Below are 27,861 nucleotides of genomic sequence, written 5' to 3'. Positions count from 1 at the left end.
CACCTCCTTTGGCCGCCATTCCTTCCAGTTCTCTGCTGCCAATGACTGGAACGAACTGCAAAAATCTCTGAAGCTGGAGACTCCTATCTCCCTCACTAACTTTAAGCATCAGTTGTCAGAGCAGCTTACCGATCACTGCACCTGTACACAGCCCATCTGTAATTAGCCCACCCAACTACCTCATCCCCATTTTGTTATTTATTTTGCTAATTTGCACCCCAGTATCTCTATTTGCACATCATCTTTTGCACATCTATCATTCCAGTGTTAATACGAAATTGTAACTATTTTGCACTATTGCCTATGTAGTATCTGAGGAATTATGACTTTGCTAATGTTTTCAAAGTGGAACCTGAGAGGATGTTTATTCAGTTTTAGGGGGAGCAGTTTTAGAGGGACACCCTAAAGCAGAGGAAGTCTGTTAGGTGTCCTCCTGGGATTGGTCTGTAGGGGAACACCCATATCAGATTACATAGAATATATACCACAGTTGGGACAAAGGAAGACAGAATAATCAGATTTGAGATGGGCCGATTATTCTCCAGGTATCTGCAGGTATCTGTAAATCGACGCTGTAACCCTTTGTTATGAATAAACCTTTATGATGAAAATACAGCGTCAGCGGGTTCTCCTTGGTCACACAGCATAATTAGCAACGTTTACTCGACACAACACCTATTTATTGCCTTACCTCCATAACTTACTACATTCGCACACACTGTATATATATTTTCTGTTGTATTTTTTACTTTGTTTTGTTTACCCCATATGTAACTCTGTGTTGTTGTTTTTATCGCACTGCTTTGCTTTATCTTGGCCAGGTCGCAGTTGTAAATGAGAACTTGTTCTCAACTTGCTTACCTGGTTAAATAAAGGTGAAATAAATAATAATAAAAAATAAAAAAGTTAACTAGCTGGCTCATCGTTGCCCATGAAAGGAAGTTAGGCTAGCGAGCATCCATTTTAGCCAGGTAGCCTAGGACAACAAAAACTAAAAGCGTGTACTGTATGACAGAGTCATAGACCGTTTTGGCAACATGAAAGAGAGAAGGATGGCATTGGTTTATGGTGAGTCAACATGTTTTTTCTACTTGCATGCACACACACGCACACACACAGAAATCAGTGCCATCAACAGCCACATCATATTAGGTTAGGTTGATTGGATTAAATCGTTTTGGGTATCTTTTAGTTGTCACTGTATTAGACTAAGCATAGGTAATTTGATGATGTTGAAACGTTAAAGTTGAAATGGTGCTGGAATAGTGGAGGCAGCTCCTGTTTTCTTAGCGACTTGTGGTAACTCTCCATGGTTCTAAATTAATAGTTGTTTAGTAGTCCGTAAATGTCGGAAACATTAACTTGATTGACCATGCTGTAGGTCATGTAACTGTTTGTTACATGCAATATGCTTTGCGAACTTCACCAGACAGATGTTGGTCTCTGGTTTCGTGATGAAACTCAGGTGTGGTTGAATTTATTCTGGCAAGGGCATATGAACTAACAGGTTATAGAGCAAACAATGCAATTATAACAACACATACAGTGGGGAAAAAAAGTATTTAGTCAGCCACCAATTGTGCAAGTTCTCCCACTTAAAAAGATGAGAGAGGCCTGTAATTTTCATCACAGGTACACGTCAACTATGACAGACAAAATTAGAAAAAAAATTCCAGAAAATCACATTGTAGGATTTTTAATGAATTTATTGGCATATGATGGTGGAAAATAAGTATTTGGTCAATAACAAAAGTTTCTCAATACTTTGTTATATACCCTTTGTTGGCAATGACACAGGTCAAACGTTTTCTGTAAGTCTTCACAAGGTTTTCACACACTGTTGCTGGTATTTTGGCCCATTCCTCCATGCAGATCTCCTCTAGAGCAGTGATGTTTTGGGGCTGTCGCTGGGCAACACAGACTTTCAACTCCCCTCCAAAGATTTTCTATGGGGTTGAGATCTGGAGACTGGCTAGGCCACTCCAGGACCTTGAAATGCTTCTTACGAAGCCACTCCTTCGTTGCCCGGGCGGTGTGTTTGGGATCATTGTCATGCTGAAAGACCCAGCCACGTTTCATCTTCAATGCCCTTGCTGATGGAAGGAGGGTTTCACTCAAAATCTCACGATACATGGCCCCATTCATTCTTTCCTTTACACGGATCAGTCGTCCTGGTCCCTTTGCAGAAAAACAGCCCCAAAGCATGATGTTTCCAACCCCATGCTTCACAGTAGGTATGGTGTTCTTTGGCTGCAACTCAGCATTCTTTGTCCTCCAAACATGACGAAGTTGAGTTTTTACCAAAAAGTTCTATTTTGGTTTCATCTGACCATATGACATTCTCCCAATCCTCTTCTGGATCATCCAAATGCACTTCAGACGGGCCTGGACATGTACTGGCTTAAGCAGGGGACACGTCTCGCACTGCAGGATTTGAGTCCCTGGCGGCGTAGTGTGTTACTGATGGTTGGCTTTGTTACTTTGGTCCCAGCTCTCAGCAGGTCATTCACTAGGTCCCCCCGTGTGGTTCTGGGATTTTTGCTCACCGTTCTTGTGATCATTTTGACCCCACGGGGTGAGATCTTGCATGGAGCCCCAGATCGAGGGAGATTATCAGTGGTCTTGTATGTCTTCCATTTCCTAATAATTGCTCCCACAGTTGATTTCTTCAAACCAAGCTGCTTACCTGTTGCAGATTCAGTCTTCCCAGCCTGGTGCAGGTCTACAATTTTGTTTTTGGTGTCCTTTGACAGCTCTTTGGTCTTGGCCATTGTGAAGTTTGGAGTGTGACTGTTTGAGGTTGTGGACAGGTGTCTTTTATACTGATAACAAGTTCAAACAGGTGCCATTAATACAGGTAACGAGTGGAGGACAGAGGAGCCTCTTAAAGAAGAAGTTACAGGTCTGTGAGAGCCAGAAATCTTGCTTGTTTGTAGGTGACCAAATACTTATTTTCCACCATAATTTGCAAATAAATTCATTAAAAATCCTACAATGGGATTTTCTAGATTTTTTTTTCTCAATTTGTCTGTCATAGTTGACGTGTACCTATGATGAAAATTACAGGCCTCTCTCATCTTTTTAAGTGGGAGAACTTGCACAATTGGTGGCTGACTAAATACTTTTTTGCCCCACTGTAGGTTGTAATATCAATTTTTTTTCCTTGGCTTCCCCAGTGATTTTACCCTCGCACCGCTACTGGTGGGACTACTGAGGATGTCTATGTGGTTGGTCCCATTTTGTCATGGCAATAATGGCTTTTCCTGACTGGGAAGAGGAGGCCTTTTATCTGGCCTTCCACTGGAAACCTTATTTCCACCTCCAGTTTCATTCCCTCCATCTCTCTGGCTGTGTGAGGAGCTTCCACTGGAGGGAGGACAAGGATCAGGCCCTCCTCTGAGAAGATACCAGGAATAGACAGAAGGAATGAGGAAGGGAGAGATAGAGATGGATGATCGGAGAAGGAGAGAGAGAAATACAGAGACAGACAGAGAAAGAGAGAGAAAGAGACCACCTGGTTCAGACAGGCCTCAGAGAAAAGACAGGAGTGGACACCAAGCTGACTGCTTTGTGTCAAGACAAGCTTATTTGATCAATACTCTGTCATGGTTCAGCATCATGGATAACTTTCCATTCACTCATTACTTTCTCATTATAAAGTCATTGTAGTCCCAATGTAGGACTATTTATTCCAGTGTGTCAGGATCAAATAGGGTTCAGTGTTGAAGGTAATCCAGGGACAGACCGCTGAAGACATAATCCAGACACAATGTTTGGGATAGCTTTGTAAAAGCCACAATAAATCATTGCATCAGACATCCTACTTCAGAATAAATGTACTTTTAAGTGAACACTTCGGTTGAAAAGATCATAACAACATTCAAAAGCACCGATGGGAAGATGATGATGTATGGAAAATATTACTAATGTTTGATGATCAATGGAGGAGACGTTGTTCAGTAAACATCAGCTGTCTCCTGTTTGGTTAAAGGAGCTTTCTGATGCTTGTTGGTCTGTTTACAACACTCATGGTACGTCCTGAAAACAGAACATCTGTGCACCAGACAAAGGCAGAGAGAACAATTGTGATTAAATCTATAATTACATCAGGTTTCAAAAGGAATTGTTAGCTCCGACAAAGGAAACATTTTTCCTGGTCAGGTCACATGATCAGGAACAACTATTGGCCCTACAGATGAGGTAACCAAATACATTGGTAGTTCCCAAACCAGAACAATTCTAGAGACTAATTAACTAGAGATAAATAAAAGCACAGTCATTCTCCAACCAGTAACCGTGAATCTAGTTCTATTTAACTCCACAGTGCCACAACACAGATACCCACAGACAGACAGACAGATATCCCTTAGTTACACAGGGCATAGGGTTTCCACGACAACAGTTATTAATTAAACATGACTCTCTTGTGTTCTTCATTCACGTCTAAAAGCCAAATCACAACTGACTAGGAATGGCTACATAGTACAGTACAGGATTGATGGCATTGGACAAAAACTGGATCAGGTCTTAAGACATGACAAGACACTATCATCAATCTTCTTTACACGAGGCAGTATTGTACATGTTTACCCATAATGAGATTGTTTGGAAACGTATCTAAAGAGAGTAGCAGCACCCACCAGGGAAATAACAGAAACAAACATGGTGGTTGTATTTAAAATGTGGCCTATTTTTTATTATTGTCGAGAGGCATACATTACAGTGCAAACAATTCTTTGGCAAACTTACAATACAATTGTCAGATAGGTATCCACTTTGACCACTCACTTTGGGACAGTGTAGGTAAAGCATGTTCAGTCTTGCAGAGCAGTGCATTCCGGTGACAGTGGGGGGTTTGGGGAACAAAGGGGAGACAAGTAAGATGAGGGTTAGAATGAAAATAAAAAAGCCAACAAAAGGTACTCAGTACAACATGGCTGAAGATGACATGACAACCAGCGATGCAGAGGAACTGAGGTCACAGTGCAATGGGAGCCAAACCTGTGGGTGCATGCATATACAGACGCAGACACACACACACTGGACAGACGCAGACACACACTGTACAGACGGAGACATACGCATACGCATGCACACGCACACACACACACACACACACACACACACACACACACACACACACACACACACAGAAGCAGGAGTAAAAGCCAAGGTACTGCAGAGGAAAGGAGAGGGAGGAGAAAAGAAAAGATGAAACACTGAATATTAAACTGTACAGGTCTACTATACATAATGCAGTATGTATTCCATGTGGTATGATACCAATGTGCCAACATTGCTATTGAGCTCCACCACAACCACATGATTGCCTTGACATTCTTGGAGAAACCCCAAACCCCTACAGCATACTGCACATACTTGTATCTGATTTATGGGCCTCTGTGTGTGTGTGTGTGTGTGTGTGTGTGTGTCCGTCAATAGGACACACTGTTGGTGATTTCTAACAGTAGGGAGCCTCCAGAAAATAAAGCAGTGCCAGATATTTGATTGACACCATCTGCCGTTCCACCCTACCCTCCCATCTGGCTTCCATTAGAGAGGAATGGGGGTCAGAGAGATAGAAGTCTGCGCTTCACACACCCGGCCAATGACGTCACCTCGCCTCCATATCCTAGGAACCTAAGAGATGAGAGCCAGGCGAGGTTTCTCACCCGCATTAAAACTACAGAGACGCTCCGAGGAGCTGTCAGAAAAACCTGATGATTGGTCACACACACACAACTCTCCAGCACACAGAGGAGAATAGTTACATCATATGGGCTGAGTGCTTGGGAAGGGGAAAGGAATGCATGTGAGTGAGTGTCCTTCTGTAAACTGGAGCTGAGAAGCTGTGTGTTCGGTTATAAGAGGACCAGATAGTTTGATTAGGGAGGTATGGCTGCAGTCCTTCAATGTCTATGTGTAAGTATGGGTTAATGCTGGACAGAGGGGTAGAGGGGACACTAGGGGTAGGACTTAGAGTACTGCTGTGGTAGGTTAGCAGTAGGCACTGAGGGAGGGGGCGAACACTGAAAACGTCAGGACAAAAACTACTACATCTCTACAGTGGTAACAAATGGCCTTTCACTGCTTTAACAACACGGAGTGTGAGAAAGCATTACATCTTCAGAGAAAAATGGTATTATGCCTTCTAGTAAGGAGTGGTTAAGTCATATAGGAACATCTCCCCCTCCAACCCCAACCCCAACCCACATTCCTCAAGTTTGTATAAGTGTTGACATGGCCTTTGGGAGAGGAGATAACATATCTAAATAACAGATGTTATTTAGTTCACCAACAGTTGCCATTGGAGCAAGATGTGATAACAAGGTAAAAATCAGTAGACATCTTTGCATTGCAAAAGGATTTTGTAGGGCTTCACATTATCTTCATATGTTAGCAAGTGATACAAAAGGGAGAAATACATATTCATAATATGATATAAAGCACCATAAACATTTTGAAAAGGGGAAGTAATTTTGTACATAAAATGTATTTAGAGTGAATAAAAAAAGATTCTCTCAAATGTGATTTTTTTAAGAACAAAAGGCACATAATGAGTGTATATATGTTGCTTTGCATATTGTAAAAAAAAAAGAAGAAAAAAAAGAAAACAATACTTTGAAGGGTTGCATTTAGTGACTAAATCGTTAAGACAAAGGGGAAAAATAGCACCAGTTTTTCGGCATCTCTAACCTGAGAAAGCGTTTTGAGACAACATGGCCAACCCATGGTCAATCTAATGGCTGCAGTGCCATTCCCTCCTCTTTTCACCACACACTTGTTTTAGCCGTTTTGTGGGGCCTTCAAATGCAGTGGTGAGGTAACACTTCAGATCAGAGACCTCTATCTGAGGCCCTGTTTGGGAGACCACGAGTGAGGAAGGGGGGTTGTCCATCTGTCCATCCATCCATTTATTCATCCATCCATTCATCCTTCCAGAAGGAAGCAGATCCATAGTGACTGCTCTCCTGTTGCCAGTGGATTTGAAACCAAGCCTCAGGCAGTTTGTCGGCCATGGGGACATGACAATCCAAATAAAAAAATAATACAAATTATGATTTTTCTAAAAACAATTTTAAAAATGAGGCAATTGGGTGCAGGTGGCTGTAAGGTAAGCACACCGTCAGGGTCTCTCCTTCTGTGTGTGTACAGTGAGGGAAAAAAGTATTTGATCCCCTGCTGATTTTGTACGTTTGCCCACTGACAAAGACATGATCAGTCTATCATTTTAATGGTAGGTTTATTTGAACAGTGAGAGACAGAATAACAACAAAAAAATCCAGAAAAACACATGTCAAAAATGTTATGAATTGATTTGCATTTTAATGAAGGAAATAAGTATTTGACCCCTCTGCAAAACATTACTTAGTACTTGGTGGCAAAACCCTTGTTGGCAATCACAGAGGTCAGACGTTTCTTGTAGTTAGCCACCAGGTTTGCACACATCTCAGGAGGGATTTTGTCCCACTCCTCTTTGCAGATCTTCTCCAAGTCATTAAGGTTTTGAGGCTGACGTTTGGCAACTCGAACCTTCAGCTCCCTCCACAGATTTTCTATGGGATTAAGGTCTGGAGACTGGCTAGGCCACTCCAGGACCTTAATGTGCTTCTTCTTGAGCCACTCCTTTGTTGCCTTGGCCGTGTGTTTTGGGTCATTGACATGCTGGAATACCCATCCACAACCCATTTTCAATGCCATGGCTGAGGGAAGGAGGTTCTCACCCAAGATTTGACGGTACATGGCCCCGTCCATCGTCCCTTTGATGCGGTGAAGTTGTCCTGTCCCCTTAGCAGAAAAACACCCCCAAAGCATAATGTTTCCACCTCCATGTTTGACGGTGGGGATGGTGTTCTTGGGGTCATAGGCAGCATTCCTCCTCCTCCAAACACAGCGAGTTGAGTTGATGCCAAAGAGCTCGATTTTGGTCTCATCTGACCACAACACTTTCACCCAGTTCTTCTCTGAATCATTCAGATGTTCATTGGCAAACTTCAGACGGCCCTGTATATGTGCTTTCTTGATCAGGGGGACCTTGCGGGCGATGCAGGATTTCAGTCCTTCACGGCGTAGTGTGTTACCAATTGTTTTCTTGGTGACTATGGTCCCAGCTGCCTTGATCATTGACAAGATCCTTCCATGTAGTTCTGGGCTGATTCCTCACCGTTCTCATGATCATTGCACCTCCACGAGGTGAGATCCTGCATGGAGCCCCAGGCCGAGGGAGTTTGACAGTTTTGTGTTTCTTCCATTTGCGAATAATCGCACCAACTGTTGTCACCTTCTCACCCAGCTGCTTGGCGATGGTCTTGTAGCCCATTCCAGCCTTGTGTAGGTCTACAATCTTGTCCCTGACATCCTTGGAGAACTCTTTGGTCTTGGCCACGGTGGAGAGTTTGGAATTTGATTGATTGATTGCTTCTGTGGACAGGTGTCTTTTATACAGGTAACAAACTGAGATTAGGAGCACTCCCTTTAAGAGTGTTCTCCTAATCTCAGCTCGTTACCTGTATAAAAGACACCTGGTAGCCAGAAATCTTTCTGATTGAGAGGGGGTCAAATACTTATTTCCCTCATTAAAATGCAAATCAATTTATAACATTTTTGACATGCGTTTTTCTGGATTTATTTGTTGTTATTCTGTCTCTCACTGTTCAAATAAACCTACCATTAAAATTATAGACTGATAATTTCTTTGTCAGTGGGCAAACATACAAAATCAGCAGGGGATCAAATATTTTTCCCTCACTGTATGTGTGTGTGTCAGACACTAGGGCATGGGGCCCCTGAGGGTTACACATGATGGCTACCCGACGCCTGGCTCCCTGTCTTGGTCTGGCTGTTACTGGCTGCTCCCTCTCCCTGGTTGAGACACACGGGGCAGCACAATCCTTTTAGCTTCACAGGCCCCTTGCACTCCACCGGCGGACAAGACTCCACGAAGCATGTCACCTGGGCATCCTGGAGGGAGGGAGTGGGGGAGGAAAGAGAGGGAGGGAAAGAAAGACAGAAATAGAGAGCGGAGAGAGAGGGGGGTGGTCAGGTTTGTCATGAGAGACCTTCCCCTCTGCCAGCAGTTGGAACAGTGAGAGACTGGAGATTCATGAAGATAAAGAGATGAAAAGAATCGGTCAAGCTGAAAAGTGACACACTGTACATGGGTCTGCGGTGCCAGGAGGTTAGTACTGCGGTGCCAGGAGGTTGGTACTGCGGTGCCAGGGGGTTAGTACTGCCAAATAGTAGAAGGGTGAAATGCTGGCCATGGCGCCAGACCAGGGCAGAATGGGACAGGACAGATGGATCCTGGCACTGGCATGGTGCTGAGTGGAGTAGTGATGGCACGCCAATGGCGCTGGCAATCTGATCCATCTAGCCCGCCTCCGGGCAGTGTGAAAAGTTGTAGAAAGAGGCTGCTAATGGCAAACAGGCCTGATAAGCTGGGTGTGAATGTGAGAAGTGAATATACTGTACACTTTGCACTGTGTGCGTGTTGAGGAGTGGGTGGTGAATAGACTGTGGTTGTGCAAGTATTTGTGTGGTCTGTACACGTGTGTGTGGTCTGTACATGTGTGTGTGGTCTGTACATGTGTGTGTGGTCTGTACATGTGTGTGTGGTCTGTACATGTGTGTGTGGTCTGTACATGTGTGTGTGGTCTGTACGTGTGTGTGTGGTCTGTATAGACATGTACACAAGTTTGTAGAGGCACAAGCTTGATGTAGTTATTGCATGCTAGGAATATGGGACTAAATACTTAACTTTTGACTACTTTAATACACATACATGTATAAGTGAATTTGTCCAAATACTTATGACACCTTCAAATGGACTAGATACATAAAGTGATTTAATTTCTAAATGGTAAAACAGATACTGTATGTATGGAAAAACCCTCAAATAAAAAGTGACATTCTGTACTTTCACCTCATATGAAACATTTTGGATCTCAAGTATAAGTATAGAGCCAAATTAAAAATTACAGCTTCACTGTCCAAATAAATACGTAGGGGGGTGTACGTGTGTGTGTGTGGGGGGGGTGGGGTACATACTCTGCACTCGCATGTGGAACACGGATCCTTCTTCCACCTCTCTCCGTCCGATCGCTCACGACCCTCCGCATCAGTGCAGTCTGTCTTACTCAGACGAGCTTCAAGTCTTTTAATCTGCAGACAGACAGGAGGGGTTAATGGAAGCTAAGGAAAGGAGGTAGCACCCCATGAGGCAGTGATGCCATATTTCTCTGCTAACTAATGCCCAGAGCAGCACACAAAACTAGCCCTCCCCACAAAGCATGTACACACACCCACAGCCCAACGTCTTTCCTGTAAATGCGAGTCACGCGAACAAGCTAGAGCAGTTTTATTTAACCATCCACTTACAATAAATACCCCCCCCCTTAGCATTCAAAGACCCAGGCAGCACACAGAGGGGCCAAGGGCGGGACACAGGGCCCAGTCTGTTTAAATCAACTGTACCGCTTACGACACAAAGTGGAACTGACAGCGTTTTAGAAACATAAAATCTTATAAAAATCTGTTCACATACACACCCAGGAAAAATACAATGCATTTTTTTTTCATTTTCTGACAAGCGAGCACTTAGATATGGTCATTTTCACGTTTTCATACTTTCATAGAATGTTTGGGAAAATGTTATAGAAATATATAGTGGGAAAGCGGCACTACGTCTGGACAATTAATCGACACTGCAGTAAATAAAACCTATCGCCTCGATCACACCTACAGCGTCATTGTGCAAAATGGTACACAGCATCATCTGGATATGTGTGCAACAAAAGTTCAACATTCACCTTCTGCTACCATTTCTGTCAAGCCGTCTACGCATACAATTTGATGCATACGTTCGATACATCCAACGTATGCACCACACAGAACGCATTGCAACGGACTCTGTAATGCAATGCTCAAGGCAAACGCAGAGTTCCATTGGAAATAAATGTACTTCTGGTGTACCAAAATGCAATGAAGCTGTCGGTGTGATCGAGGCATAATAAAACGTGTACGTTTTGTCCAGGACCAGGCTCTACACAGACCGGTGCGCCGTAGCCAATAAGAACTACAGTTGGCCGATATGCAAATAAGCCATTTGCCACACGGGTCTGCCATTATTCACTTTGAACTAGACTGTGTGTTTACAGGCAGTAGCAACAGCGCGACTTTAGACCATTAGAAAGCATTCGCCAAAAGCCACAAAATACACCTGAATGGAATTCTGCTAATATGTACAGTGAGGGAAAAAAGTATTTGTATTTGATCTCCTGCTGATTTGGTACGTTTGCCCACTGACAAAGAAATGATCAGTCTATAATTTTAATGGTAGGTTTATTTGAACAGTGAGAGACAGAATAACAACAAAAAAATCCAGAAAAACGCATGTCAAAAATGTTATAAATTGATTTGCATTTTAATGAGGGAAATAAGTATTTGACCCCCTCTCAAATCAGAAAGATTTCTGGCTCCCAGGTGTCTTTTATACAGGTAACGAGCTGAGATTAGGAGAACACTCTTAAAGGGAGTGCTCCTAATCTCAGCTTGTTACCTGTATAAAAGACACCTGTCCACAGAAGCAATCAATCAATCAGATTCCAAACTCTTCACCATGGCCAAGACCAAAGAGCTCTCCAAGGATGTCAGGGACAAGATTGTAGACCTACACAAGGCTGGAATGGGCTACAAGACCATCGCCAAGCAGCTTGGTGAGAAGGTGACAACAGTTGGTGCGATTATTCGCAAATGGAAGAAACACAAAATAACTGTCAATCTCCCTCAGCCTGGGGCTCCATGCAAGATCTCACCTCGTGGAGTTGCAATGATCATGAGAACGGTGAGGAATCAGCCCAGAACTACACGGGAGGATCTTGTCAATGATCTCAAGGCAGCTGGGACCATAGTCACCAAGAAAACAATTGGTAACACACTACGCCGTGAAGGACTGAAATACTGCAGCGCCCGCAAGGTCCCCCTGCTCAAGAAAGCACATAAACATGCCCGTCTGAAGTTTGCCAATGAACATCTGAATGATTCAGAGGAAAACTGGGTGAAAGTGTTGTGGTCAGATGAGACCAAAATTGAGCTCTTTGGCATCAACTCAACTCGCCGTGTTTGGAGTAGGAGGAATGCTGCCTATGACCCCAAGAACACCATCCCCACCGTCAAACATGGGGGTGTTTTTCTGCTAAGGGGACAGGACAACTTCACCGCATCAAAGGAACGATGGACGGGGCCATATACCGTCAAATCTTGGGTGAGAACCTCCTTCCCTCAGCCAGGGCATTGAAAATGGGTAGTGGATGGGTATTCCAGCATGACAATGACCCAAAACACACAGCCAAGGCAACAAAGGAATGGCTCAAGAAGAGGCACATTAAGGTCATGGAGTTGCCTAGCCAGTCTCCAGACCTTAATCTCATAGAAAATCTGTGGAGGGAGCTGAAGGTTCGAGTTGCCAAATGTCAGCCTCGAAACCTTAATGACTTGGAGAAGATCTGCAAAGAGGAGTGGGACAAAATCCCTCCTGAGATGTGTCCAAACCTGGTGGCCAACTACAAGAAACGTCTGACCTCTGTGATTGCCAACAAAGGTTTTGCCACCAAGTACTAAGTCATGTTTTGCAGAGGGGTCAAATACTTATTTCCCTCATTAAAATGCTAATCATTTTATAACATTTATGACATGCATTTTTCTGGATTTTTTTGTTGTTATTCTGTCTCTCACTGTTCAAATAAACCTACCATTAAAATTATAGACTGATCATTTCTTTGTCAGTGGGCAAACGTACAAAATCAGCAGGGGATCAAATACTTTTTTCCCTCACTGTAAATACCACGTGAGTCCTCTTACATTTGGGAACTTTACAGTCCTATTGATCAAACACCATGAACAGGTGTCTCTCCCTCCTTAAGATCAACAACTACTGTTAGCCAGAGCGAGATGAGCTCAAATCTAACGAGGGAACAGTAGATAAACACTCTCAAACTTTTTCAGCTTGTAGTTTACCATCAAAACTGCACTGATAAATGATGGGGAATAGTTGCCCACTCGCCCTTCTGCAGCTTGCCTGCCAATGCATGCTTGTCTTAACCCACATTTTGACAACTGAATGGGAACTGCCTGCCCGCCCGCCCATTTAATTGATGCCAAATACAGTTGATTGACAACTAAGAGATATGCATGCTAACTGTGGATAACAGTCGTTCAAGTTCAGCATTGCTAGCTAGCTAGCAAAGCGATTTACATTTCTTGCTAGCTAACCAAATGACACCTGCATCTCTAGCTTTAGCCACCACAAAAAAAAACGATATGAGGGAAAAAAGTCGCCCACTCACCCACTCGTCCAATGACATGACATCCTCCTAGCAGCTAGCTAGCTAAGTAAAGTTTGGGTCCATGTTTTAAGCTTGCTAAATAAATAGCTACATAAATAGATACGCTAGTCTACTAGCTATGTAATGACTGACTTGTGATCATTGCCCTTGCTAGTTTTATTGTATTGCCATTTCCAGCCTTAGATATATTTGTCAGTTTTTGTCCAAAATAAAGAGTTATTGAAACTGAAACAGTGCATCACGAATGGTTAGAGGCAGCAAACAATGTACCAGGCCAGCTGTGATTTATAACCTGATAGCAATATTTTTGGGACTACCAAGAAATGTATTGGTGAATTATATTAATCATGCATCGAACTGCATCCATCTATTCGGCCAATAATGGAATTTGGAGTAAAAAACAATGCATTTTTAAAACCTCTTAACATTTTTTTGTTGTTGCATAAACTGGGAATTTTATATTTTTTACTGATATTATGATTGTCTGTTTTTCATATCTGCAACGTAGTTAAAATGCTGTAAGTTCCACTTTAATCAAAGCCATGTTAGCCTGTTAGCCTACAGCACAGTTAGCTCTCCTTTATCCCACCCCAATGTGCTACATGCTAAGATACTCTACCATCAGGCAGCATATCCTGTTCAATCTGGGCACATACAATACAGGCTAATAGTATTAGGAACAGTGTCTGGATTCTACAATGTTCTGCATGGGTTCTGCCTGTAAGAGCCTGAGCTGAACATGTCTGGACTTGCAGTGTAGAGGACGGATGTAAAGTAGCACTCAAATCACTATCCAAAAAGACTGGTGTTGCAATTTCAATGTGTGCTGAGCAGACGGAATGAGATTAGGGTAATACTTCTTAAAGAACAAACCCAGCAGATCTAGCCTTATGTAGTATACAACTGTTCTCACCTGCTTTCGTAAACCTGTGATAGTCTTCTGCATGTCCACCACAAAGTCTTGGAAGTCATTCAGCGAGGGTTCAGTGCTTTGTTGCCAGGTGAGAGAGACATTCACAAGATTTTCAGGAGTGCCTTCAGCTGGGCTGGAATATAAGAAAACACATCCCAAAATACAACCTTATATTATTATAGCATAACTTTGTTAGTTATAATACTTTTAGTCACCACAGTCATTTGATATGACGCAGAATGGTTATCACATTCAAGGAACTTAATGTAACCAGAGGTACCAAACAAGAAAGAGTGAAGGATCAGACAAAGCCTTAGTTGTTACCTGCTGTTCTCCTGTATGCTGTTGGCTGCAGGCTTCTGCTCTGCAGAGCTCTGGTCCACTGACCTGCGCCCTCTGAAGTGGTAGGACAGGGCATTGAACTGACCCTTGGTCCTGCAGTCTGGGGGTACAACAAATCACAACTTAAACAATGGGGCAAATCAGGAAACTCAGATTACATAAAGATCAATGAATTAACGCCCTTGGCCCATGCCCTGTGCAGTCTTAGCTGTGACGTGATCAGTGATGCTGTTGAGTACTGCTGAAGCTCTGCTGACAGTCTCTCACTCACACCTTAGTACAGTGTGGTGGTAGGTGGGGATCTGCCCTGAACACACACCACTTCATCTGCAGGTCCCCTTTCATCACACTTCAAAGAGCTGATCTGAGAGCAGAGCTACCGAGACTCCAGCCTCCCACACACCAACACACCTTATAGACGGGTTGCCTGACAACGTCACGAAAATTATGAACACGCATTGCAAGGGTAGAAGGCCTTGTGTTATGATTCTGAATGGTCAGATAGCTAGCCACAATGACCAGAAGCTGCCATGTGGGGAATCATAGGTGGTTCGTTTCAGCTAGTTGTATCTTGTTTTTGATACCTTGTCTTGTTTTGAGGTGTTTTGATTTATACCACAGTGGGCTCCAAAATTACTTGCACCCCTGACTGGCAATGCACAAACAATACTTAAAAATATATAAACAATATAATTATAGAGATAAACTCAAAATACCAACATGTGAGAAATACTGTACTATATTAATGTTCCAATGGAACCCACCAAAATAATTTTTGGATTTAATTAAAAATCAATGTCCTCCAAATCAAGGTTTCACAATTAATGGCACCCTTAAAGATTATTGTAAATTACATCTACCAAAATTAAAGCAGGAATTAAATTCCACTTTTTTAAGTTTATCTAAGTCTAATGGAACTATATTTAGCCATTACATCACTTCCTGTTTCACTAGGGTATAAAAATGAGGTAACACGCATGCAATATCCCTTTGTCATCCAACAACATGAAGAAAACAAAATAACTGGCAGTTCAAAAGAAACAGATGGTCGTAGACCTTCATAAATCTGGTAATGGTTACAAGAAGATCCACAAACGATTGAATATACCACTGAGCACTGTCAGGGCAATTATTAAAAAAATTAAACGATATGGAACAGTAGAAAACCTCACGGGTAGAGGATGGCATATGCATTTTACCCCCCAGGATAGGGAGGAGGATGGTGAGGGAAGCAACAAAATCCCCAAGTATCACTGTGAAGGAATTGCAGGCCTTGGTGGCGTCTTGGGGTCACCAGGTTTCAAAAAGCACCATCAGACGCCATCTCCACAACCACAGGCTCTTTGGAAGGGTTGCCAGAAGAAAGCCCTTTCTGACCCCAAGACACATACGCAAGCGCTTGGAGTTTGCCAAACGTCATTTAAATTATGACTGGAAGAAGGTGCTCTGGTCAGATGAGACCAAAATTGAAAATGTTGGTCAAATACAGCATCGGCATGTTTGGCGTCGAAACAGAGATGCATACAAGGAGAGGCACCTCATACCCACGGTGAAATATGGTGGTGGGTCAGTGATGTTTTGGGGCTGTTTTAATTCCAGAGGTCCAGGGGCACTGGTTAAGATTGATGGCATAATGAATTCCACCAAGTATCAGGCAATTTTGGCTGACAATCTGGTTGCCTCTGCCAGAAGGCTGGGACTTGGCCGTAGGTGGACTTTCCAACAAGACAATGACCCAAAACATACCTCAAGATCCACACAGAAATGGTTCTGTGACAACAAAATCAATGTTCTGCCATGGTCATCTCAGTCGCCGGACCTCAAACCAATTGAAAATCTGTGGGCTGAGTTGAAGAGGGCAGTTGATAAGCGCAAACCCAAGAATGTGAAGGATCTTGAAAGGATCTGCATAGAGGAATGGTCCAAAATCCCTCCAAATGTGTTCCTTAACCTTGTCAAACATTACAGGAAAAGACTCCATGGTGTTATCCTTGCCAGTACTAAATGAGGAGTGCCAATAATTATGAAACCTTGATTTTGGTGACATTTATTTTGTATTCAATAATTGTATGGTTGGTTCCATTGAAACATTAATATAGTACAGTATTTCTCACATGTTGGTATTTTGAGTTTATCTCTATAATTATATTGTTTATATTTTTTAAAGTATTGTTTGTGCATTGCCAGTCAGGGGTGCCAGTAATTTTGGAGCCCACTGTATGACAATATGGCATGTACCAGCTAGCTAAGCAACAACTGTAGCGATGTATTTGAGAGACAACAAGTGCTTATTGTGAAAATGTATTTATGTTTTCAATAAACATTTGGAGACAAAATATTATTTACATGTTGTCAATAATCGTATTCTAAGCCAACACCGTCTGCTTTGCCCCCAAGATGCGCACGCATCGGCTTAGTTGCTAAACAACACAACCGTCCTTATAATAAAATAACAATAAACCCCCTGAAAGAAGCCAGTTGCACAGAGAGGCCCTGTAATTAAGTGGGCTGTAACCTACACTGTGGGAGCTTCTAAGGTTGGGACCCTGGGACTAAACACCTCCCTCTGCAACTGGATCCTGGACTTCCTGACGGGCCGCCCCCAGGTGGTAAGGGCAGGCAACAACACATCTGCCACACTGATCCTCAATACCGGGGCCCCTCAGGGGTGCATGCTTAGTCCCCTCCTGTACTCCCTGTTCACCCAGGACTGCGTGGCCAAGCACGACTCCAACACCATCATTAAGTTTGCTGACGACACAACAGTGGTAGGCCTGATCACCGACAACGATGAGACAGCCTATAGGGAGGAGGTCAGAGACCTGGCAGTGTGGTGTCAGGACAACAACCTCTCCCTTAATGTGAGCAAGACAAAGGAGCTGATCGTGGGCTACAGGAAAACATTGACGAGGCTGTAGTGGAGCGTGTCGAGAGTTTCAAGTTCCTTGGTGTCCACATCACCAACAAACTATCATGGTCCAAACACACCAAGACAGTCGTGAAGAGGGCATGACAAAACCTTTTCCCCCTCAGGAGACTGAAAAGATTTGGCATGTGTCCCCAGATCCTCAAAAAGTTATACAGCTGCACTATCAAGAGCATCCTGACCGGTTGCATCACCGCCTGGTATGGCAACTGCTCGGCATCTGACCATAAGGCGCTACAGAGGCCCAATACATCACTGGGGCCAAGCTTCCTGCCTTCCAGGACCTATATACCAGGCGTTGTCAGAGGAAGGCCCTAAAAATTGTCAAAGACACCAGTCACCCAAGTCATAGGCTGCTCTCTCTGCTACCGCAAGACAAGCGGTACCGGAGCGCCAAGTCTAGGTCCAAAAGGCTCCTTAACCGCTTCTACCCCCAAGCTATAATACTGCTGAACAATTAATCAAATGGCCACCCGGACTATTTACATTGCTGCTACTCGCTGTTTATTATCTATGCATGGTCACTTTACCCCAACCTACATATACAAACTACCTCGACTAACCTGTACCCCCGCACATTGACTCGGTACCGGTACCCCCTGTATATAGCCTCGTTATTGTTATGTAATTTTATTGTGTTACTTTTTATTTAGTTTATTGAGTAAATATTTTTTAAACTCTATTTCTTGAACTGCATTGTTGTAAGTAAGCATTTCACGGTAAGATCTACACCTGTTGTTTTTGGCGCATGTGACAAATAAAATGTGATTTGATTTGATGATAAACAAAAGCTATAAAACACATATAACATGAAAAAAAAACTCAGCTATAAAAGACATGTTATCAAAAACAAAACTCTCGCTCGCATGAACAGAAACACACACACACACACACACACACACACACACACACACACACACACACACACACACGTCCTGATGATCTCTCTCTCAACAGAGCTAATGTGAATCTGTCTACAGTTTGTCTTGCCTCACACACACACAGAAACCAGAGACATAACTCTTTCCTCTTCTCCTCTGACCCTCTCCACGTCTGACCCTCTCCACTGACAGGATATTCACTGTTTATTAGCTTGTCTTTTCCAATGTTCATTTGTGAAGGCTGAGTGAACTCAGGGTCAGAGCCAAGAGAAAAAGGAAAAACAATAATCTAAGGATAAGAGACATTAAACCACAGTCGTATATTTAATCCCAAAATCATTACGTTCTCAAGGGATATTATCTGAGCTCATAGCAAGGACTAGTGAAACTAGTTGGCTGTTGCCCAAGGCTGATTTTGATACGGGCCAGAATAAAACATTTGACTTGATGAATAACCAAATTACCAATATTAATGTCACAGGCAAGAGGCAACAGTGGAGGGAGGGTGGGGTGAAAGTAGGGTGAGTACACCCCCATCCCTCCACCTCTCCACTTCACCCCCGTATCCACCTGAATACAAACTATTTTTAACTCAAAAGTCCCTGAATGCCTACTCAGTGTAAATCATGACTTCATCTAACACATTCAAAGGATCCAATGGAAAAGTGCATTGTGACTAGTGTGTCTCACAGTAGAGAGTAAATAGCTTATTATGGGTAATAACCCGCTGCTCACAGAATCCCTGTATTCTCACCCAGCCACCCAGAATAAGTGGTTCAGAGTCATCCACTCGGGTTCGTGCGAGAGAAAATTCAGCTGCTCTCCAAAAACCCAAACCTCTCCTGCACCCCAGACACCAATTCCATCTTTCCAATAATTTCCAATAATTTCCAACTAGCCTATGCTTTGGCTGAAGATAACTTAATTTCATAAGTGTCCCAGGTAATTCAGTAAATTGGTGAATTGGTTGCGCTGCTCGTACATGTGACGACATGTTAAACAAATAATATATTTTAGTAGATTGGGCGAGACAAACCCCCACTGAAAGCCCAGTCATCCCAGTCATGTAGCCTACTGCTGGTTTAGTCAATGGAACCCTGGGATGGAATATACAACATCAGGGCTAACTCTCAATAGCATCTCTAACCCTTACAATCACATGGTAATGTCTTAAAAAGCCTGGTTATGTACCAGGAGTCTGGGGTCAGAAGGTAGTAGGGAACAGTAGAGGAGGTAGCTTTATCTCTCAAGACAAACACACTCCCAACATCTGAAGAATAACCCAAGGCATTTACTGTAATGTTGATTAAAGGTCTATTCTTGACCCACTAATCAATTCCAATCATACCCAAGCCCTAACCTATACAGCCACAACCGGGGACCCAATCTAGCTAGTCAATGGCCCTTTTCACTGTGATGAGACAAAGCCTGAACACATTTGTATTATGTAATCTCGGTCCTATCTTATCTGGGTTTTCACATGCAGGCAAATGATTGCAGTCATACAGATAGCACTGTCAGACAAATGCACAAAGCTTTTGTAAATGCAGTCAAACGTTTGTAAATGCAGTCTCAAACACTGTGGGGGTACTGACCAATGATTACACAAAGCCTAGTCAGGTGCCTCCTAATCAAATGTAAAGCCCATCTTGTCCTGTTGCTTCCTACATCACATTCCACAGAAATAAACGTCCAAACATTAACCCTGTCTACCAACAGTACCAACAGTCTGGATATCTTTTTTTGTATCTTTGAGCAAGATGGAAGCAGTAAATCCTCAAATCATTCCATTCTGATGAAGGAGAAGAGGAAGTTGACTGAAGAGTATTGGACCATAGTCACACTCCACAATGTGTATAAAACAGCATCAACACAACCAATCCCAGAGACTCCCCATTCCCACAGATCACTACTTTTCACCAAAGCCATATAGAAAGACAATACACTATGTCTATGAAAAAAAGTAGTGCACTATTTAAGGAATAAGGAGTAATTTAAGACAGAATGAATGTGTGGTTTATATTCTATGTTACCCACCTTCGCAGCAGTCCTGCCACATGCGCAGGTCAATGTTGGGGATTTCTTCACAGCTGCCATATCCGTGGGGCAGCTCTGCCACATTGAACACATCCTGCTGGATACGAGTGATGTTGTCACTGTTGTCACACAGCACCCTCGTCAGAGACGCCTGCTTCAGCTGGGTCAGCTGGGCCGGGGTGAATACACCTGGGTTCTCATACCAGAACCTGGAAGCACAACCCAGGAGGAGAGGAGAGGATGGAGGGTTAGGGAGGTCTACACTAGTTACATGTAAACACACATCATAAAGACAGAACCTACCCTGTGTCCATCTCTCTCTCTCTCTCTCTCATCCTCCTAAAAAATGTGTTGGGGATGAGCAGAATGAATCTGACTAGAATTGGTAGCTGAGATGTGAGCTCACCGGTCCCCGTCTCTAAGGCGTTTGAACTGGGCAGCCAGCAGACACATGAGGGTGGGTCCCAGCCGGCTCCCAGGAACCAGGTCCTCAGCCATCAGAGCAGGGAACAGGTCGATGTTCAGGGGAGTGCTGTATAGCCTGGAGAGATAGGAATAGACAGACAGTCACAGCACTGTTACTCAACCCCAATGAAGCCACAGTTCAAGTGTGTCTGCAAATGATTGATAGCTAAAACCTGGTTTGCACCTCTGCAGCTTCTCCCTGACTTGGGGGTTCTTGATCTCATTCCTCAGGTCGTCAAAGCTCTGTGCCGAGGTCAGGTTACAGAAGGTCCGGTAGTCGTTGTAGGGCGGTATCCCATGATCCCTTCCTCTCTGGATGTTCATGGCGGCCAGATCCAGCGCTACAGAGTGGGCCATGGAGAACAGCCTCTCCGTAAGCTCTGTGTTCAACAGCTGGGTCGACACACGCATCTTCCCCGCCACGCCAAACAGGCCCCGCAGTAGGGGGTCGATTCCCCCCTCATTGACAATGCGGAAGGGGGAGAAGAAGGCACGGTGCAGGGAGATGTGGCCCTGGGGGATGGGCTGGAAGTGCTCGTCCAGCCGGTACAGGATGGGGTTGATGAGGGTGTGTCCGAAGCGGAATGCCGCCGTGGCGAAGGCGTTGAGGATGCCGGCATTGATGTTAGGGTTGTAGCCGCGGTAGTCGCCCATCAGCTTCATGCCTGCGTCACCCAGGACCTGAGGGAGGGGGTGACAATCATCATCATCACCAATAATAATAATTTACAGAGACAGCACCTTTCATCAATCTGAAGACTCTTCACAAGACCATTGGTTAGAGTATGAGACAGAGTAGTACATCTATAATGAAAGCGTAGTATCCAGTGCAGGTTCTTACCTTGGGCAGCCAGTGGTTGTAGGTGATGTGCTGCATCTGTGCGCCAACTATCTTCCTTGCCTCGTGGTAGATGGTGTCTCCATCCCAGTGTGGGTTGAGTCTGAGCAGCTCTGTAGCTACGCGGTTGTGTTCCCTGAACCACACAGTGTGCATGGCTGTCAGACCCAGCTGCTCGTTGGCCCTGTGGTCTCCAGCCAGGAAGCAGGGGATAGGACTCTCGTTCTCATCCCTCATACACTCTGTAGGGGGCCCCGTGGCGAAGGGTAGCAGGGGCTTCCCAGAGCGCTGGACGATGCCCTGCTTCAGCAGACCCCTCTGACTGGCCAGGTCCCGGACCTCCTCTGACTCGTGGCGTGAGCTGCCGTACACGTTGGACGCATCGATGTACGACGTCAGCTGGTTGATCTGTTCCCGTGGAAACACGCTGTTCATGAGGAGTGATGTCATGCCGCTGCCGCACACGGGACTGGAGCGCACGAAGAACATGCAGCGTGCCCCGCTGCGCGCCTGCCGTGGGTCCCCTGGGGGGAACTGGATGGGGAAGCAGGGAGGGTCGTTGGTGCACACATTGGTGCACAGCTGGCCGTCAGAGAAACGTGATTGGCTGAGGGCAGCAACGGTGGAATCTAGATCGTGGTCCAGGAACTGTCCCCACTGCATGAGCATGTGGGTGTAGCGGTCATCTGGGGTGATGGTCTCCGTGCCGATCATGGTGGTGGAAACGAGACGGGGCAGGGGCAGGGCATGGCCGTTGTGATGGCGGCTGCTGGCGCCTCGCGGCAGGTTGAAGCCGTTGTCGTAGACTGACTTGAGTAGGCGCTGGAAGGCGGTGAGGGAGGCGCCCCACATGGGGTGCTGCAGGTTGTTGCAGGTGCCGTCGTGGCTGCGGTACTTCTGGTGGAAGCAGATGTCAGAACAGTTGTTGAAGCGGCGGTGGGCCGTGCAGCCTGACAGGTTGGCGATCACATCCAGGAAGTGAGGGGACACCAGGTCATTGTAGCGGAATGCTGGGGACAAAGGGAGGGACAGGAGGTTATAGTGAGGACTTCATGGTGTACTGTATATGGCCACATATAGAGAACAAGCACAGGGCTATGTACTACACCACTACATTAATAGAGTTCCACCTAACAGAGGAGCATGTAGGCTACTAATGTTTGCCCTGGGAATGTAAACCTGCATCTTGAGGGCACAGATTGGAGTGTTCCTCTGACATGTCCTGACTCGCTGGGAAACTAGACAGCTCCTGTGTTACAGCTCAGTGTGTGTGTGTGTGTGTGACGTGTGAGGGGCTTTGTGTAACTAAACTCAATTTTGAAAAGTGAGACTTCAGAAGTCAGCTAGCTGATGAAACATCAACAACCACCAACCCTCCCATCTCCCCACAAATTCCACCCTTCTGGTCCTTCACAGAATCGATCCAGCCATACACAACCTTCTGGGTAGCAGTGTGTGGGGGGGGAGAGGGTGTCCCAGGTCACATAGACATAAACCAAACAGGCTACATGGTTTTTGCTGACGTGCAGAAGTTAGGGACACCCTCTCCCCCCACACACTGCTGTTGTGAAAACACCTCTCTCTCTCTCTCTCTCTCTCTCTCTCTCTCTCTCTCTCTCTCTCTCTCTCTCTCTCTCTCTCTCTCTCTCTCTCTTCTCTCTCTCTCTCTCTCTCTCTCTCTCTCTCTCTCTCTCTCTCTCTCTCTCTCTCTCTCTCTCTCTCTCTCTCTCTCTCTCTCTCTCTCTCTCTCTCTCTCTCTCTCTCTTCTCTCTCTCTCTCTCTCTCTCTCTCTCTCTCTCTCTCTCTCTCTCTCTCTCTCTCTCTCTCTCTCTCTCTCTCTCTCTCTCTCTCTCTCTCTCTCTCTCTCTCTCTCTCTCTCTCTCTCTCTCTCTCTCTCTCTCTCTCTCTCTCTCTCTCCATGGGAAACATATGTTAATATTGCCAAAGCAAGTGAATTAGATTGTTAACAAAAGTGAAATAAACAATAAATATTAACAGTAAACATTACACTCAGAAGTTCCAAAATAATAAACACATTTCAAATGTCATATTATGTATATATACAGTGTTGTAACAATGTGCAAATACTTAAAGTACAAATGGGAAAATAATGTCTTTACAATGGTGTTTGTTCTTCACTGGTTGCCCTTTTCTTGTGGCAACAGGTCACAAATCTTGCTGCTGTGATGGCACACTGGTTTTTCACCCAGTAGATAAGGGAGTTTATCAAAATTGGGTTTGTTTTCTAATTCTTTGTGGATCTCTGTAATCTGAGGGAAATATGTGTCTCTAATATGGTCATGCATTTGGCAGGAGGTTAGGAAGTGCAGCTCAGTTTCCACCTCATTTTGTGGGCAGTGTGCACATAGCCTTTCTTCTCTTGAGAGCCAGGTCTGCCTATGGCGGCCTTTCTCAATAGCAAGGCTATGCTTACTGAGTCTGTACTCTCTCTCTCTCTCTCTCTCTCTCACTCTCTCTCATCAATCCTAAATATGGGGGACCAGTCCCCTTGTTTGGGTCATTGGACACCTCCCTGTACCTTCCAAATCTGGGATGGCTTTCACCCTTGACAACTGACCACATTAGGCATGACATATCGGTAGTAAAACCCTTAATGAGCATCCAGTCAAATGCTCAGTGGTTATCTCACTGGCCCCGGGTCAGAATGAGAAGAAAATGGCATACAGATATCATACACATCTATCTACAGCCAGAGATGTTTAGAAAACTCCAACTAAAGTAACCCATTGGGTGAATGTTTGTGGATTGGGGCAATGTCCTCCTCACTTCCATACGTTCACATTGCATAGAAAGTCTGCTAACTCATAACCCAATCAAAGCCTTACATGTCCTCTTTATTCCATAGGGCTAGCTGTCTGCTGTCTCACCTGTGCCGTTGGTGTCGACCATGAGGCCCTGGTTTACGTGGTTCTGGATGAGGAGCAGAGTTTGTTCGAAGATCTCCCCTGCCCTGGCCTGCTCCACTGTGTAGGGGTCCCTGGGGTAACGAAATAGGGCCAGCAACTCTCCAGGTGTACGAGGGTTACTACAGAGAGAGGGAAGGGAAGAGAGGTGGGAGAGAGGGGGAGAGAGAGAGAGAGAGAGGGTAAGAGAGAGAGAGAGAGAGAGAGAGAGAGAGAGAGAGAGAGAGAGAGAGAGAGAGAGAGAGAGAGAGGGTAAGAGAGACAGAGAGAGAGAGACAGAGAGAGAGAGAGAGAGAGAGAGAGTAAGAGAGACAGAGAGAGAGAGACAGAGAGAGAGAGAGAGAGAGAGAGAGGGGAGAGAGAGAGAGAGAGAGAGGGAAAGAGAGACAGAGAGAGAGAGAGAGAGAGAGAGAGAGAGAGAGAGAGAGAGAGAGAGAGAGAGAGAGAGAGGGTAAGAGAGACAGAGAGAGAGAGAGAAGAGGGGTGGTTAGAGAGAGAAATCGAATCATGTTTAGTTTCTAATGTTTTCTTGGCAGGTAAAACAACTCTAATGTGTCTACCAGTATTGAATGATGAAACATCCCTCCTGAACCAAATGACATGAGCAGGTAAAAGAGTTCAAACAAGCACCGCAGTCAATAAAAGTTCAACATGCAGATTCTCCTCACCAACAACAAACAGGTGTGAGTGAATAAACAAAACCCTAGCAAGTATAGGTATGTGTATAAACCTGCCTTCACTTCCTAATATGGGCATTACATCCTTTGACTCCATCCAATGACTACATTGTTATTTATGAGGTGCTTTGAACGTGGCCTTTATAAACCATGGCACACACGGACACACACACACACACAATCAAGCACATACACGGGTTGGGCTAGTCCATGCCAGGCAGGGCACTACCACGTGCCTCCTCTGCAGGTGCCACACCCAACCCCAAATCAAAACAAATGGCTATCATTTAGAGACATACATGGCTAAAGACACAAAGCACATTCCCTTCTCCTCCTTACAAATATGTACAGTATGTAGTATTATAAAGAAATACATAGTATTACAAAGAAATATGTAGTATTTAGAGCATCCAAATTAATAACGTTTGACATGCTAGTCATATACAGTTGAAGTCGGAAGTTTACATACACCTTAGCCAAACACATTTAAACTCAGGTTTTCACAATTCCTGACATTTACATTTTAGTCATTTAGCAGACACTCTTATCCAGAGTGACTTACAGGAGCAATTAGGGTTAAGTGCCTTGCTCAAGGGCACATCAACATATTTTTCACATAGTCGGCTCGGAGATTAGAACCAGCGAACTTTGGGTTACTGGCACAACGCTCTTAACCACTAAGCTACCTGCCGCCCCTAGTAGAAATTCCCTGTTTTAGGTCAGTTAGGATCACCACTTTATTTTAAGAATGTGAAATGTCAGAATAATAGTAGAGAGAATGATTTATTTCAGCTTTTATTTCTTTCATCACATTTCCAGTGGGTCAGAAGTTTACATACACTCAATTAGTATTTGGTAGCATTGCCTTAAATTTTTTAAACTTGGGTCAAACATTTTAGGTAGACTTCCACAAGCTTCGCACAATAAGTTGGGTGAATTTTGGCCCATTCCTCCTGACAGAGCTGGTGTAATTGAGTCAGGTTTGTAGACATCCTTGCTCGCACACACTTTTTCAGTTCTGCCCACACATTTTCTATAGGATTGAGGTCAGGGCTTTGTGATGGCCACTCCAATACCTTGACATTGTTGTCCGTAAGCCATTTTGCCACAACTTTGGAAGTATGCTTGGGGTCATTGTCCATTTGGAAGACCCATTTGCGACCAAGCTTTAACTTCCTGACTGATGTCTTGAGATGTTGCTTCAATATATCCACATAATTTTCCTTCCTCATGATGCTATCTATTTTGTGACGTGCACCAGTCCCTCCTGCAGCAAAGCACCCCCACAGCATGATGCTGCCACCCCCGTGCTTCACGGTTGGGATGGTGTTCTTCGGCTTGAAAGCGTCCCCATTTCTCCTCCAAACATAACGATGGTCATTGTGGCCAAACAGTTCTATTTTCTCCAAAAAGTATGATCTTTGTCCCAATGTGCAGTTGCAAACTGTAGTCTGGCTTTTTTATGGTGGTTTTGGAGCAGTGGCTTCTTCCTTGCTAAGCGGCCTTTCAGGTTATGTCGATATATGACTTGTTTTACTGTGGATATAGATACTTTTGTACCTGTTTCCTCCAGCATCTTCACAAGGTCCTTTGCTGTTTTTGTGGGATTGATGTGCAGTTTTCGCACCAAAGTACGTTCATCTCTAGGAGACAGAACGCGTCTCCTTCCTGAGCGGTATGACGGCTGCGTGGTCCCATGGTGTACTTGCGTACTATTGTTTGTACAGATGAACATGGTACCTTCAGGCATTTGGAAATTGCTCCCAAGGATGAACCAGACTTTTTTCCTTTTTCTGAGGTCTTGGCTGATTTCTTTTGATTTTCCCATGATGTCAAGCAAAGAGGCACTGAGTTTGAAGGTAGGCCTTGAAATACATCCACAGGTACACCTCCAATTGACTCAAATTATGTCAATTAGCCTATCAGAAGCTTCTAAAGCCATGACATAATTTTCTGGAAATTTCCAAGCTGTCTAAAGGCACAGTCAACTTAGTGTATGTAAACTTCTGACCCACTGGAATTGTGATATAGTGAATTATAAGTGAAATAATCTGTCCGTAAACAATTGTTGGAAAGATTACTTGTGTCATGTACAAAGTAGATGTCCTAACCGACTTGCCAAAACTATAGTTTGTTAACAAGAAATGTGTGGAGTAGTTGAAAAACAAGTTTTAATGACTCCAACCTGTCACGGTTTCGGCCGAGGCTGCCTCTCTTCCTTGTTCAGGCAGGCTTCGGCGTTCGTTGTCTCCGGAATACTAGCTGCCACCGTTGTATGTTTCATGTTCGTTTGCTTTTGTCTGTTTGTTGTGACACCTGTTCTCGTTTAGCGTAATTAGTGTCCTATAAGTTTCTCGTTGTGTTTGTCTAGTGTTGTGTGTGATTGATTTATTTCTGTCGTGTGTTGTGCTTGTATATTGCTTATTCGCTCGGTTGAGCTTTACTCCACTGTGTTGGAGCGTTTACGCACATGTTTAGTGCGCCTTTTGTTTTGTCGCCTTCGTGCGTAGTTTCG

General features: G+C 44.3%; 1 protein-coding gene across 1 annotated transcript in view; it reads right to left on the bottom strand.

Moving 5' to 3' along the window:
* Positions 1-8,696: 8,696 nt before the first annotated feature.
* The window catches only part of LOC121539146 (peroxidasin-like), an 87,334-nt gene continuing 68,169 nt past the window's right edge, over positions 8,697-27,861 (bottom strand). Inside the window, exons 15-23 of the mRNA XM_041847426.1 lie at positions 24,634-24,791; positions 21,749-22,755; positions 21,092-21,588; positions 20,849-20,983; positions 20,443-20,651; positions 14,581-14,698; positions 14,257-14,389; positions 10,048-10,161; positions 8,697-8,961 (exon numbers count right to left, since the gene is read on the bottom strand). Of these exons, the coding sequence (XP_041703360.1) occupies positions 8,794-8,961; positions 10,048-10,161; positions 14,257-14,389; positions 14,581-14,698; positions 20,443-20,651; positions 20,849-20,983; positions 21,092-21,588; positions 21,749-22,755; positions 24,634-24,791 (2,539 nt within the window). The 3' untranslated portion in view covers positions 8,697-8,793. The remainder of the gene's footprint in view (positions 8,962-10,047; positions 10,162-14,256; positions 14,390-14,580; positions 14,699-20,442; positions 20,652-20,848; positions 20,984-21,091; positions 21,589-21,748; positions 22,756-24,633; positions 24,792-27,861) is intronic.

The sequence above is a fragment of the Coregonus clupeaformis genome, chromosome 25 (assembly GCF_020615455.1).
Source record: "Coregonus clupeaformis isolate EN_2021a chromosome 25, ASM2061545v1, whole genome shotgun sequence".
Lineage (NCBI taxonomy): Eukaryota > Metazoa > Chordata > Actinopteri > Salmoniformes > Salmonidae > Coregonus > Coregonus clupeaformis.
This window is presented reverse-complemented; position numbering and strand designations above follow the sequence as displayed.